We start from the raw sequence: 13,552 nt of genomic DNA, 5'->3' as shown, positions 1-13,552 counted from the left end.
CCGCGGCACCGGGGCTGCCCGCGGGGACTCGCGGAGGACCGTGCGTGGCGGTGGACCTTGTGCTCACGGGCGCAGGGGAGGAGCGGCGGCCCGGGGTGCGGGGCGGAGCCGGTGCCGCACTACAGGTCCCGGCGCTCCCCACGGCGGGGCGGGCCCGGCGCGGCGGAAGCGGCGGCGCGGAGCGGAGCTGAGCGGCGGGGACCCGGCGCGGCCACTGGTAACGGCGGCGGCCTGGCGGGCGGCACGGCCCGGCCCGGCCCGGCCCGGCGGGGCGCTCGGGACGGGGGCACTGCAGCCCGGGGTGGGCACCCTGCCCTGTCCTGTACTTCTGCCCTGCTCTTCTCCGCCCTGGTGTCCCAGCCGTGATCCTTATCCGCTGTCCCCGACCTGGTCCCCCATCTCTTCTCCCGACCCTGTCCCCCATCCCTTCTCCTGGCCCTGTCCGCCATCCCTTCTCCCGGTGCTGTCTCCCATCTCTTCACCCAGGCCTGAACCCCACACCCTGTCCCAGCCTTGTACCCCATCTCCTCTCCTAGCCACGCCCTGCCCCAGCCCTGATCCCCCACCTGAAGTCCCACCTCCCCCACTCCACTGGCTGGCAGCCCCTGGCATACCCAGATAACATGGCACTTGTCAGACCCCGTAACTCTCCCCAGTGTGCAGAGTCCCAGGGCGATGCCGGCAGCGTTCAGCCCTTGAGTGCAGGGCTGTTGCACGTATCGCTGGGTGCTCAGTGTGCCAGGCTCCCATGCCTTATAAAACACGTCTGGTGCTCGCAGGTGCTGGACACTGTTTTTCATGGCTGCTTGTCTGTCCCTGTCCCTCCATCCTTCATGCCTCATGCCACCTGTGAGGCTCTGCGTGCTGCCTGCTATGGGGCTGTCACAGCCCTGGGGTGGCCCATGGCATGATGCTGGTGATCAGATTCTGCCCCTTGTGTGTTTTGGGGTGGTCTTGCTTTCTGGTCTGAGTGCACTGTGTGGCTCTGGGCCTTGCTTTCCAGGCTACTCTTGCCCCCTGAGTAGTTGCTTTGGGTTATTTTACTTTCATTTTCTCAGGCTGAGTCTCGCTTTGTTTCCTGGTTACATTTCTTGGATCCTTTGAATGATGTGTCTGCTCTGGAAGGTGTTTGCAACAACTCTCTGCTCAGTTTCATCTGCACATTTAATTACAGTTCGTTATTTAAGTTAAAGTTTGGGAGATGGCATAAAACGATACCCTGAACTTCAGCTAAGTTGTCTCTTGCCCAGCAATTCTTCTGAAATAGCTCCTCTGGATAAGCCAGCATACATCATCCAGAAGCCCATTGTGGTGGGTATGCAGGCTCCTTCACCTGCCAGTTTTGTTCTCCACTAGGCATAGGAACAGGATTTATCCTGTGCCTTGGTTCTGGTTTTGTTGTCCTTTCTTGCACAGAAAATTAGTGCCTGATTTGCTCTACCCATCACCAGGGCCCTGGTTTCTTCTCAGCACTGTGTATCAGCAGGTTAATAGGTTCATCTCTGCACCGGCTGTGCCGACCAGGTGACTGTGTCTATGTGGAGATGCTGGTTTTGCTTTCCCTGCAGCTGTTTTTGCGAGGCCTCTGCCTCATTTGCATTTTTCTGGTTAAAACCAGTGATTTTTCCCTTTTGAGTCATCTTTATTTTTGAGCCATCATTAATTTTCTCTCCCTACTTGTTTATTAATAGACCTTTTCACTTTTGTGCTGATTCTGCCTGGGTATATTTGTAAAGTCCTTTGTATTCCCCTTAGTGCTCTGGCTGTTAACTCCTTTTGCTGGTTTGTTGTCCCTTTTTCCCACTGCAGCTGTGAGGGGACACTATTGACTTACAAATCATCTTCCTGTCTGGAATGTTCCCCTTTTCATGTTCCAGGTATCTCCTAAGAGCATCTGTTCCAGGTATCTCCTAAGAGTATTGCAAATGAAAGGCATGATTTAAATCTCTCTTTCTCAGCACCTTTGACACCTTTGCCACCTCCTCAATGTTTCGTGTGGCTGCTGGAGAGCATCTTTCTCCTGGCAGCAGGGGACAGGGACATCTTAAATCCTACAGGACTGTGGGCAGATGTTGGATGGGATGCAGCTCTTGAAGCACTTTGCTTTGCCTCATAACAGTGGCTCTGTGTTCTTGCCTTTGCTCTGTCTGTCTCCACCAGGTATTCAGGTCCTTCCCTGGCCCCGTCACCTGCTGTTGAGCTGGGTGACCTGGGCTGGAGCTCTGCTGAGAGCAGGAGAGGTGCAGAATCTCTGACAATCCTTACCTGGGCTACCATATGCTGGTGTTGGTGCAGTAGATGAGTGTGCCATGGCACGTGCCTGGCATGGGATGAGCTCTGCAAGCGGCAGGTTCCCCAGTGGAGCTGTTTAGACTCTCCTTGTACCTACCTTTTTATTAATCTTGTTATTATAGTTATTTTTTTCCCCTTCAAAGAGCCCAATCTGCTGCAGGCTGTAAAGAGTGACATTGTGGTGCACGAGCTGCATGCCAAGGCTGCATGAGGTCTCCCAAGGCTCCTGATCCCCCGGTATTGCCATCCCTGTTCACTATCAGGGCTTTAAGGTTATCTACTCTATCGATGGGAATATGGATTGAGTGGAATTAGAAACCTCGAAGGCTAAAAATACAGCTGCCTGCCAGGAAATGCGGCAGCCTGCTGAGAGGGTGCTGCGTGGCACTGAAACTTCTCCGAGAACTGGCATGCTCCACGTGAGCCCCACAGCCCAGCATCCGTGCCTGTTCCCAGGTTACCTGAGCAGGACTGTGGCCAGCATCCCTGCCTACAGCAGGAGAAGGTGGCAGGACCCCTGGCTTTGCTGTCGGAGCTGCAATGTAGGTGTCTTCACGTGCCAGGCAGGGATGCAGATGATGGAGGAATTCAGCAGTGTGCTCTGCATTGGGAAGCAGGGTCTGTGACGTAGCCAGCCCTGTCTTGCTCTTGTTTGTGGGGTCCTTCCCTGGACGGATAGAGAAATCAGGGAGAAAATGCTGCCCGTATGTGCTGCAGATGGTTGCTAGAGGAGAAACTCAGGCTGGCACATTGACCGGGCAGCTCGCTGAGACCTCACAAACAATGCCAGGAGCACAAGCTCCCCACGAGCAGCGTGAGCAGTGTGCGAGGGAAGCCTGTACCTGCAGGGAGCTCTGGCTGCTGCCTCGCTGATGCTCCAGCATCCTCCTGACCATGCCAGGCTATGTTGTGCTGGGCTGGTGGGCTTTATGTGCCAGGCAGCTGGGCAGCACTTCCATCTTTTACCATGGTACCATGGCCTTTCCCTGCTTGCTGCCACAATGTGGATCTATTTTGCTAGTTGACTTCATAAAGCAGGACAGCATCTGGGGCAGCACAGGCCTTTTTGGGGACGTGCTGCCCATTGTTGCCTGAGTTTGCAGGGCAAGCTTGGTCCCAGACTTTGGAAGTGGGAGGATTGCCCTGCCCAGTGTAGTGTGAATGAGACCCAAAGCCAGGGCCATTGCTCTGCCTCCCGGAGCATGAAATATGTCGGTGCCGACCCGTGGCTGTGGCATCGATGAAGTGTGTAATAGGCTGGGGGCAGGAGCTGTGCTGCCCTGTGGGGAAAAAACAAAGTGCTGCAGCATCCCTGCTGGTGTGGGTCATCTACCACCTTGACGTGCTTCTTCCCAGGCTGTGGGAAGTGGCTCTTCCCCAGCAGTGTGCGGGGAGAGGATGTGCGGGGAGAGGATGCTCCCAGCACCAGCCGTCTGGCTAATGCTGCACCATCTGCTTTGGAGGGTGAGGCAAGGTGAATGGCAAGCTTTCGAGGACCCGTAAATCCTGTGTGCAAAGGCTCTTCTTGGAGGTGACATGGGATGTGTGTGGAGCAGTGCTGCTCCTGGTTGTTCCCCGTGCTAGAAATTCTTGGGAAGCAGAGCCTGAAGAGATCACTGGTGCCCCCAAGGCATTTGATGATGTGCTATGGGCTGAGCCTCTGGGCTTGCCTGGGAAACATCCTTTAGCAGAACATGCTTCAGTGTAGTTGGAAGCTCTCTGTGGTTGGAAATGGTGATGCTGGGGGGGCTTCCAGTGCCCCCTCTCCTCTGGCATCCGGGCTGCCACTCGGTGAGAAAATGTATAATGCCTTGGTGTTGAAAAATTACTAATCCAGCCCTTGGAAGGTTTGTAGGATATGTTCCTTTCTTGCGGTCGATAAAGATAAAGGGGATCGTTCTGCCAGCAAAATTAGTGTATCAAAGAGGGGGAAAAAAATGACAAGAGCTGAGGAGACAGAAAAATGATTGGGGCAGCCCTGGGATGGTGCCCAGCATCACCGCGGCGCCCGTGCCTGCACCTCGTGTTCCTGCTCACCTCCGTGGCACGAGGTGCAGGCACAGATACCGTGGTCATACCGGGGGGTACTGCCCTGCTTGGGCTTTTCCAGCGGTTTCCAGAGAGCCATGAGAGACTCATCTGTCATGCCAAGGCAGCCGTCTGTCTGTCCGTCAGGAAGAGGGGATGATGCCGTGTGGCATGGGCAGCCCCAGCCACTTTCCAGCCGGTGGTTGGCCTCCCGTCGCCTTCCTGGCACCACTGCTGGCTCTTGGTGAGGGGCCACGAAGAGCATTCGCGCCTTGGTCAGGGGCTCCATGGAGGGGAGGCTAATGTACCGGAGGTGCCTCGGAAATGAGAGCCTTGGATGGGTTCCTGGCCCTATTGATCTGCCGGCAGTTTATGCATCCTGACATTCATAATCTCGGTCGGCGCTGATGGTCCAGATTAATGGGCCCAGGGGCTGTCCATCCGTCACTTCACATTAATTACTGAAGAGGTGTTTTTCCAGTGATTTACCTGACAGTGGCCTGTGATGAATCCCCCTAAACGGAGTGGGCAGTGATTAATCACGGGGCCCTGGCCCAGCCCCACTCTACCTTCCCCTCAACCACAGTGCAGCCCCCAGCACCATCCGTCTCCATAAACACTGTCTGATGCATATTTATAGGGGCAGGGAGGCCTGGCCGCTTGCGGTGTGCCTGCTTCTGCCAAAGATGATGAAAAATAAATCTCTGTCTGGATGGGGCAGCAGGTGAGCAGGGCTGCAGTGTGCCAGGGTGGCAGCCGTGGTCCCACACCAGGGTATCCCTGGGCTAGGGTTTGGTTTCTGGTATTCTGTGGCTGCCGCTGGCTTCTCTGTGGTTTTTGATGCATGACTAGTGCATGATCTCTATGTTCTGCTTTGGGTGCAGATGTGGGCTCTTTGGGCTGGAGCGTCCCAGGTAGCAGCTATCAGAGGAGGGCAGGTGCTCCAGTGATGCTGACAGGGTTTCCCTACTTCCCCCTAGCCTGACACACCCCACCAGTGGCTGCAGGGGGTGTATAGGGCTGTGGGGTGCCCCGGGTGCCAAACCCCATTTGCAGATAAGCTACCGTGGGGCAGCGTTAGGGCTTCACAATCCATCACTGTGTGCAGCTGCTGGGGGAGCAAGGGTGGGTGCTGGGCTGGGACCCCAGCTCTGACCCAGGCAGGGGCTGCTCACTGTGCACTCTGCTGTGGGGCTGCTGGGACGTGGGCAGGGCAGTGACGCTGTCTCTCCTTGGCAGGCAGTGGTGGCACCATGCAGCAGGAGGCGGAGGGCAGCCGGCCGCGCCGCAGGAAGCCTGACATGGCCCTCTATGTGCCCAAAGCACGGCGGGAGAGAGAGGCACAAGCAGCGGGCAGTGCACTGGTCTGGCACCACCAGGAGCCTGCGAACCACCACCTGGCACAGGACTCTTGCCAGGGCAGTGGCAAGGGGCAGAGGCGAAGCCCCCGTGCCACAACACAGTCAGGCAGAGTGGTAAGGAGGGAGAGCAAGGCAGATGCTGCCCCGAAGGAGCTGCAGGCAGCCTCTACCAGGCAGTGCCAGAGGGCGGGAGGCAGCTGCCCCATTGCACTGGAGAGCCTGGAGGCATCACCCCGTACGTGTGAGCCATGCCCAGATCCAACTGTTACCCAGCCCTGGGATGGGCAGGACAAAGCATCCCATGATGAAGGATTCAGAGAGCTCAGCCATGGCCACCAGATGACAAGGACTGAGTCTGACCCTCCATCCCCACCAACTGCCCAGGCTGGGGCCATGAAGGCTACCCCCAAGCCTGGTGATGACCTCACTAGCCCAACACCTGCTACTAGCCCAACACTGGTTTGTCAGACAGGACTGAGTGGCATGTTGGAGCACTTGGGGGACAGCACCCCAGATCCAGCTGGGGACCTCTCCCAGAGCCCGAGAAAGGCTGTTTTTCAGTCAACAGGAGTGGACAAACAGGGCAGTGTGCCCAGGCTGGCAAGGGAGGCAGTGGCTCTGAAAGCCCAGAAGGAGGAGAGGGAGAAGGAGGGTTCTCTTCTGGCAGGGCAGAGCGAGGGCTGTGCCACTGGGGTGTTAGAGGAGGGGGCGAGGTGGGGAGGCATGGCTGAGCTTGCCAGAGAGAGCACCTTGTGTGCACCAGGAGCCAGCTGTGAACCTGTGTTCCTGAGGGGTAGCACAGGTGATGTGCCAGTACTCCCAGGGGAGAGCACCCCAGGGCAGGGCATGGGCAGCCCGTCCCAGCTCCTGCCTGTCACAGAGGAGAGCACTACTGATACCGGGAGACCCAGTGGGGAGGGTGGTCTGGTGGCTGCTGCAGAGGAATTGGGCAGCACTTGTGCCTGCACAGACAGCAGCACTGGGGCTGAGAGCAGCTCAGGGAAGGGAGCACCCCTGGAGAACTGTGAGCCCCCATCACCCCTGGAGCTGCTGTGCCGTGGCGTGGAGGAGCTCTTGCCGGCATCCTGGGCCAAGGAGCTGGCAGGGGCACATGAGGATGTCGGCTCACTGCAGAAGCACCAGTGCACCCAGGAGGCTGAGAAGGAAGAGAGAGGTCTCCACAGCAGCTCTCCAAAGGAAGGACAGACCAGTGCCAGTGCTGGAACCCTGAGCCAGGCTAGCCCGGGTGCTGAGGAGAGCTGGGATGTGCTGTTCAATGATGATGGAGACTGCCTGGACCCACGCCTGCTGGAGGAGGTACTTCCTGCAAGCCAATGTTTGTGGGGATTTGCAGGGATGATGACTGCTGCCCACTGGGATCTGGGGGTTGTCTGTTCCTGTGTTCTCTGGGGTGAGTGCAGGGGTGGGCAGGCTGTATCCAAGGCATGCAGTCAGCCTGGCTGTGCTGCCTGCTGTCACCGCCAGCCATTCCCGAGGGCATGAGCTGCCTGAGCTGCTGCCAAAACACCTGGGACCTCCACCTTGCCCCCTGGCTGGTTCTCATCCCATCCTGCAGTGCTGGTGAAGGCTGGGGAGATTGTCTCTCTGTAGTACTTAAAGGGCAGTAAAACTGCTTGAGTGCCGTAAACTGCAGCTGCACCCTGATGAAACTAGGGTTGGTGATAAAGAAATGAGCTCCCACTGAAACAGCAATGGGATGTTTCCTCGAAACTATGGCTTCTTAATCATCTGTGGCTCATTACCATTCCCTCCTGCACGCATGCAGCTGAATTTACTACAGTTGGCTGCTTAGCACCAGCACCCACACCATTTTCCTGCCATTCATGAAGAAAGCTCAGCTTCTGCAATGAGGCTGGATATCCCTTATTGCATTTTAAATCAATATCGTCAAACCGGTAATTTTCCGAATGACATTAATGTACCTGAAGTAACAAACAGTGCTAATATTGTTACAGCCAGCGTCTGTCCACCCCATGCTGGAAGCAGGGTATGAAGTGGTGGGTGGTGCCCTCCATAACAGCGTCTGTGAAGGGATATGATTAACTCAAGAGCATCCTTACTAGGGGACACTGATACCCATGTTGTCGTAAAGGCCTCACTTGGGCTGGTGTGCCCTCTCTGAGCCTGGCGTAGTGCTGAGATGGTGTGTGGGCCACATGGGGCTTACCTTGGGGGAATGTGGAAGGGCATTGGGTACTCCCATCCTTGCCTGGCTGTGCTCCCCTCAGCTGTGGTCCCCCACCCTCCAACTGGGATGCTCTGATGCATTGCTGCTCTGATGGAAGCACGTTGTGCTGGCTTTCTGTGGGCTGGTGCCATAGACATGGCTTTGTCCTTGGAGTAGGAAGGTCAGGGATGGTCTGTGTTATGGTGCAGCTGAAGGATGCTGTGGACAAGATTATGTTGCGCAGTACTTCAAGGAGTATCCGTGTTAGCTCCCCCATGCACAAGCTCTGAGCCAAGTTTGAGCTTTCCAGGGAGCTTCCCAAAATGGGTGAAAAAGAACTTGAAATAGGGATTTATCAATTAAAAGTTGCCATCTTTGTCCCCTGCCGATTCCCATGTGGAGTTTGGTGCTCCTGAGCCCTCTGAACTCTTGGCAGGGGGATATGGCTGCTTTGGGAGGGCGCAGGCTCTCAAGGAGATGGAGCTGTTGTTAATTAAAAAAAGGACAAGAAAATTAGTAGTGTCTTCCTCGTAACCAAATCCTTATGTGATGCAGATAGCCGGCAGAGAGCAAGATTTATGATGTTCTGTGTGGAGGAGAGATTTCTGATAGCGGGCAGCTCTTTAATCTAGCAGGAAAAAAATACCATAGTGAGTGCCATTGGCTGGAAGCTGAAACCAGGCAAATTCAGAGCAGAAATCAGTTTGAACACAGAGAGTAATTAAGTACCACGACCATTTCCTTGCAGGCTCAGTGGACTCTCCATCAGCCAGTGCGACATGGTGGGGGCTGTGGTGCATGTGTGCCAGGGACTGTAGTGTAAGGGAGCAGCCACCAACCCCTCTAATGTGCTCTGGCAAGGGTGCATCTTTAGAGAACAGCAAGATGTGATGGACAGTCTTCATTTTCCCTGTCATCTGTCTGCCCATCCGTCAGTGAACCTTTCCAGGATGCCTGTCAGGACCAGGGGCTGTACCCTGGTTCCCACTCACTGCCTTGCCCCATGGCTGGGGAGCTGCAGGCGTGCTGCATGCTGGGGCTGGCAGCACCAGGGGACCTGTTGAGCCTTACCTGCCGCGTGGCTGAGCCCTGCTGCCAGACGGCTCCTGTCCTTGCTGCCCGGCCACACTCGGTGATTTGTGAAGGTCAAGGACTGCTCCGGCACTTTGTGCTCTTGCTCTCTAATCATCTTCCCAGTGCCTGACACTACCCGAGTGCTCTGCTCCCTCAAGCGACACTGCAGGGCTTCATCCTGCCAGGGAATGGCTGCCTTGCCTACCCCGAGCAGGCACAGGGTGCTTGGTGAGTGTGCTGCTCAGCACGGGGATGATGGTGGGGCAGGTGGCTCTTCCGGCAGTGGTGGCCTGTCCCGTGAGCTCCATAACTCAGCTCTACCCTCCGCCAGCATGCAGCCGTCCTGGCAGCACTCCCTCACCTGCCGTGAATCCGTCTTCCCCATAAAATTGTCAGAATGAGCACTTTTTATCGACTGAACTGGCTGGGATTTATGGACTCTAACCTTGCAGCCGTGGTGTGCTCCACTATGATCACTTAGGGGATCAGGCTGGGAACCTGGCTGAGTTATGTACCTGTTTTCTGGCACCATGCCAGCCCCACGCTCCAGGGGGACAGGGGAGTTGTCAGCACCTGTCCTGGTGTCTCAGCTGAAGCAGGGCAGTGAATCCCCTTGACAGCTGGCACAGCATGGTTTGGAAAGCAGGGGTGCAGCAAGCGATGCAGGATGGCCCACTGGGCAGGAGATGGTGCGGGGTGGCCTACTGGCACTGGTGCTGTGGGACAGAGGGAAATAGGGGCTGGATGCATCCCTGTATTATGGCAGTGGGAGGCTGCTGCTCCTGTTTTAAAATGAAGGATGAAAAATGGACGAGGTAGAAAAGTGCTACAGCCATCATCTTTTAGGGCTGGAGAAAGTGCCCCATTGTGAGATGCTACAGGCACACAACCCATTTAGCTTATCAAGAAGAAGATTGAGAAGGGACTTGATAACATTAGCAAATGCTGTCATAGGGAGGGGACCAGAGACTGAGGGTTCTTTAATCCAGTAGAGAGGCAGAACACTGCCTGGTGGAAAGTGAAGTCAGACAAATTCAAATGAGAAATAAGCATAAATTTTTAGCTGCACAGGTGATTAACCACCAGAACTGCTCTTTAGGGGAGTGCTGACTTTTTCATCTTGGCATCTGGGGTGCTGATGGGCTGCTCCATGCAGCCAGGGCCTGCTAAGCCTGGTACTTCCATGTGGCAGGAAGACATTAGTCTTTCCTCCTGGCATTGCTGTCCTGCTCCTTGTTCTTCCTTAAAAGTATTTCAGGTCATCACATCACTGTGGAAGGAGGGGTGTGCTTGGAAGTGCATGCACTGTTTCACCCCTGCCATTCCTACTGTACCCCCGTCAGGGCCACAGAGCGTGACAAGTGAAGGGATGCTGGTAATGGGAAAAGCAAGTGGCGTGAGAATGCTGGTCAATAACTCCTAATTCTCAGTGCCATGAATCCATCTGCAGCACTGGGATGGGGTGCAGGGGGCTGGGCCACTTTCTGGGGAGTGCTTGCCATGGATCGGGAACTGCTGTGGGGTAGGTGGGCATGGGTTGCTCAGTGCTGTGCCTTTCCTACCACTACAGCTCTCAGGGGGTGAGAAGCACCAGGAGAGCCTGCAGTCACCCCGCTTCAACTACTACAGGGCTGAACCCACTGCTCCGGACATCAGCGATGATGAGCTGCCCCATGTCATCGAGATCTACGATTTCCCCTCAGATTTCTGCACCGAGGACCTAATGCGTGTCTTCTGCAGCTATCAGTGAGTCTACCAGCATTGCTGTGTCCCTGGTGCTGGGGTTCCCTGCCTGGGCTGTGCTCCAGACCCCTGCTCACCAGGTGCCAATGCCTTGCTAACCTTCCCTCTCTTTGATAGGAAAAAAGGCTTTGATATTAAATGGGTGGATGATACACATGCCCTGGGCATCTTCTCCAGCCCCATAACAGGTACTGCTCCTGGTTTGCTGGTATGGGCGGAGGGGAGGCATCCCTCTCCTGTGGCCAGATCCTGGGCATAGGACTGACCCTGCATCTGAACTTGCTGCTCTCTCCCTGCAGCACGTGATGCCCTCAGCACCAAGCACCTGATGGTGAAGACACGTCCGCTCTCCCAGGGCACCCGCGCCTCTAAAGCCAAAGCCAGGGCATATGCTGGTGAGTGATGCTGCCCTGTGCTGGCTTGTGTCATCATGCTTGTGCTGCAACATCATCCTGACAACTGGGGAGGGACAGGGCAGCCAGCACGGCTCCGTGGCCATGCCAGCTGTTCTATCCCTCCCAGGATTCCCCACTGATGTCCCCCATCTTCACTTTCACAGAGTACCTGCAGCCAGCCAAGGAGCGCCCTGAAACATCAGCCGTCCTGGCCAGGCGGCTGGTGATCGGTGCCTTGGGGGTACGCAGCAACCAGACTCCAGCCCAGCGAGATGCAGAGCGGAGGAAGCTGCAAGAAGCTCAAGGTGAGTTTTGGATGCCTGGAGGGGCTGCAGTATGGGGAGACCCTCCTTGTGGATGCCCCTTCTCACAGGGTGCTGGGTGGGAGGGAGTGCACCGGGGTGGAGTCCAGCCGCCTCCACGAGGAAGTGTGTGGCTGTGGGCTGATGGGGACATGGTGTTGACTCTTTTGTCTCTGCAGAGAGGAAGCGCCTGGAAAACAAGCAGCGGGAGGATGCCTGGGAGGGCCGAGACTGAGCCAGGAGGCTGCACTTTCAGCCCCACTGGAAACCCCCCTGGGGTGCCTGGGCCCCTCTCTGTAAGGCAGGCAGGGCACTCTGCATCTCGGAGCTGGGAGAGATCCTGCACCACATCCAAAAGCACTGGGCAGCTCCACTGAAAGGGCTGAGCGGGACGCACGCAGGACTGTTGCTGTGGGGATGCTGTTGCCGTCAGGCATCACTGCCCACCCTACCCCAGGCAGGACCCCCAGGGCTGCCAGCTGCAGCGGAGCAGCAGGGGGGTGCAGGGAACTCATCAGAGAGCACGGGGGCTGTGTGGGGTGGCCCTGGCCATCTGGCAGGGCCTTGCAAATGAGAGTTTCTCTCCTTTATTTTGCTAATAAATACCATATATTTTATTTGCTTGGTTGGGTGGTGGCTCCCGTTTCCTTCGTACCGGGGATGGGTATGCATGCTGGGGGCGCCTGGGGATGTCCACCCCTCCCAGGTGTGGGTGTCCCCAGCGGGGAGGGGCGATGTGCAGGCAGGAGGGATCGGGCAGGGCGGCAGGCAGGAATGTGCTGGCAGGGACTCTGTTTACTTCCGCGGAGCAGCTGTGGCCCCGAACAGCAGGGCCCTTGTCAGAACACGGGCAGGGCCACGTTCCTGGCCCTGCATGGGGCTGTGATGTGGCCATGCTGCCAGCCGTGGTGGGCTGGGGGCTTCCTGCCCTGCCCCGGGGTGGAGGCCAGTGGCTGGGACCTGCCTTTGGCTCCTGTGCTTTGCATCGTCACTCAGCATCTGAAAAACAGCCCTGTGTGCCCCAGCACTCCTGCTCTGTAGCCCTGCACACTCTCAGGGCCGTGACTTTGGGGCCCTTCACAGGAGGTGGAGATGATGCTTTTCTGCCACCCCTGCCAGCAGTTTGCATGTTTTTGGTTGCTAAAGGGCTCATGTGGCTGCCCCGTGTCCCCTGGCTGTCCCCCAGCTTGGCAGCAGTGGAGCTGGTCACAATCCTGTGGCAGTGGCTGCCTGCCCCTACACCGTCCAGCAGTGCTGCCAGCTGGGAGCCATCTCAGCCGCCGTTCCCGGATGCTTGTGGCTTGGCCAGTGGAAATTTCAGGGAGCAAAGCTGCTCTCATGTGGAAAACATCCTCCCCGCCATCCGGCATCCCTCAAACCCTGACCCCGGCAGAGTGAGCCTCTCGCCGGCACGTGCCTTGCCACGATCTCTGGCCTCAGGCCACCCCAGTGCATCACCGCTGTCCCCAGCAGCTCCTCCACGTGCAGAGACCATCACGTGTGAGCACAGTCTGGCATGTCCTGGGCCAAGGTGGGTGCTGATAGCCCCCCACCCTGGGTTGGTGCCTGCCAATGAGGTGGGGGATGGGCAGAGGTGTGCAAGGAGGGGGTGGCACTGCCTGTCAGCTGGCTCACTGGGGAACGGGCAGTACAGAGCAGGCTGGAGACATTCCCTTTTATCTACTGTTATAAAAAAGAAGATAGAAACCACAGGGGAAAGAAACACAGAGAGCAAGAGCATGATGTGCCCTGTCTCTACACTGTGCCCAGGTACAAGAGCTTTGGGAGGCAGAGTGGCCTCACCACTGCTCCCATGGCTGGGAAGCTGCCAGAACAGTCTGGGAAAGCCCATGGCGGCTGGAGATACTGCGGCTGGTGGGCTGGCTTCTGGCCCGTGCTGCCACAGAGCTGGCTGGGGTCCTTTGCATGCACAGAGTTAGCCAGTTCAGGGCCAGGGTGCCCTGGCTGGCAGGGACCACTGGTGGCAAGCCAGAGCTGCTTGATGCCAGCCACACGCAGACAGCCAGGGGCTGGTGGCCCTGGGTGGCACAGGGGGGATACTACCTGGCTAGGGACCCACTGTATAAACCAGAGTTGTTCTCAGCTGGGGACTGGCTCCCTGGTCTTCATGGGAAAGAGCGCAGCAGAGAGAGTAGGGAATGATGGGGT

General features: G+C 57.0%; 1 protein-coding gene across 4 annotated transcripts; it reads left to right on the top strand.

Moving 5' to 3' along the window:
• The first annotated feature begins 176 nt into the window (after positions 1-176).
• Positions 177-11,986, top strand: R3HCC1L (R3H domain and coiled-coil containing 1 like). Of its 4 annotated transcripts, none has more exons than XM_027648269.1 (7): positions 177-217; positions 5,560-5,795; positions 10,514-10,689; positions 10,804-10,874; positions 10,986-11,081; positions 11,246-11,386; positions 11,563-11,986. In XM_027648269.1, exons 2-7 carry the CDS (start codon positions 5,574-5,576, stop codon positions 11,616-11,618), a joined length of 762 nt encoding a protein of 253 aa, XP_027504070.1. In that variant the 5' UTR covers positions 177-217; positions 5,560-5,573; the 3' UTR covers positions 11,619-11,986. The 4 variants fall into 4 exon arrangements, with proteins under 4 accessions (XP_027504070.1, XP_027504067.1, XP_027504069.1 ...); XM_027648266.1 differs by having other exon boundaries at positions 5,560-6,998; XM_027648268.1 differs by having other exon boundaries at positions 197-217; positions 5,564-6,998.
• Positions 11,987-13,552: the final 1,566 nt, after the last annotated feature.

This window comes from Corapipo altera, unplaced genomic scaffold (assembly GCF_003945725.1).
Source record: "Corapipo altera isolate COAL_440 unplaced genomic scaffold, ASM394572v1 56, whole genome shotgun sequence".
In the NCBI taxonomy this organism is placed as follows: Eukaryota; Metazoa; Chordata; class Aves; order Passeriformes; family Pipridae; genus Corapipo; species Corapipo altera.
This window is presented reverse-complemented; position numbering and strand designations above follow the sequence as displayed.

Coding starts and splice junctions, on each gene's coding strand:
- R3HCC1L (XM_027648266.1), top strand. CDS start 5,574: ATGCAGCAGGAGGCGGAGGGCAGCCGGCCGCGCCGCAGGAAGCCTGAC. Junction 10,690..10,803: donor CGTGTCTTCTGCAGCTATCA/GTGAGTCTACCA, acceptor TCTCTTTGATAG/GAAAAAAGGCTTTGATATTA. Junction 10,875..10,985: donor CTTCTCCAGCCCCATAACAG/GTACTGCTCCTG, acceptor CTCTCCCTGCAG/CACGTGATGCCCTCAGCACC.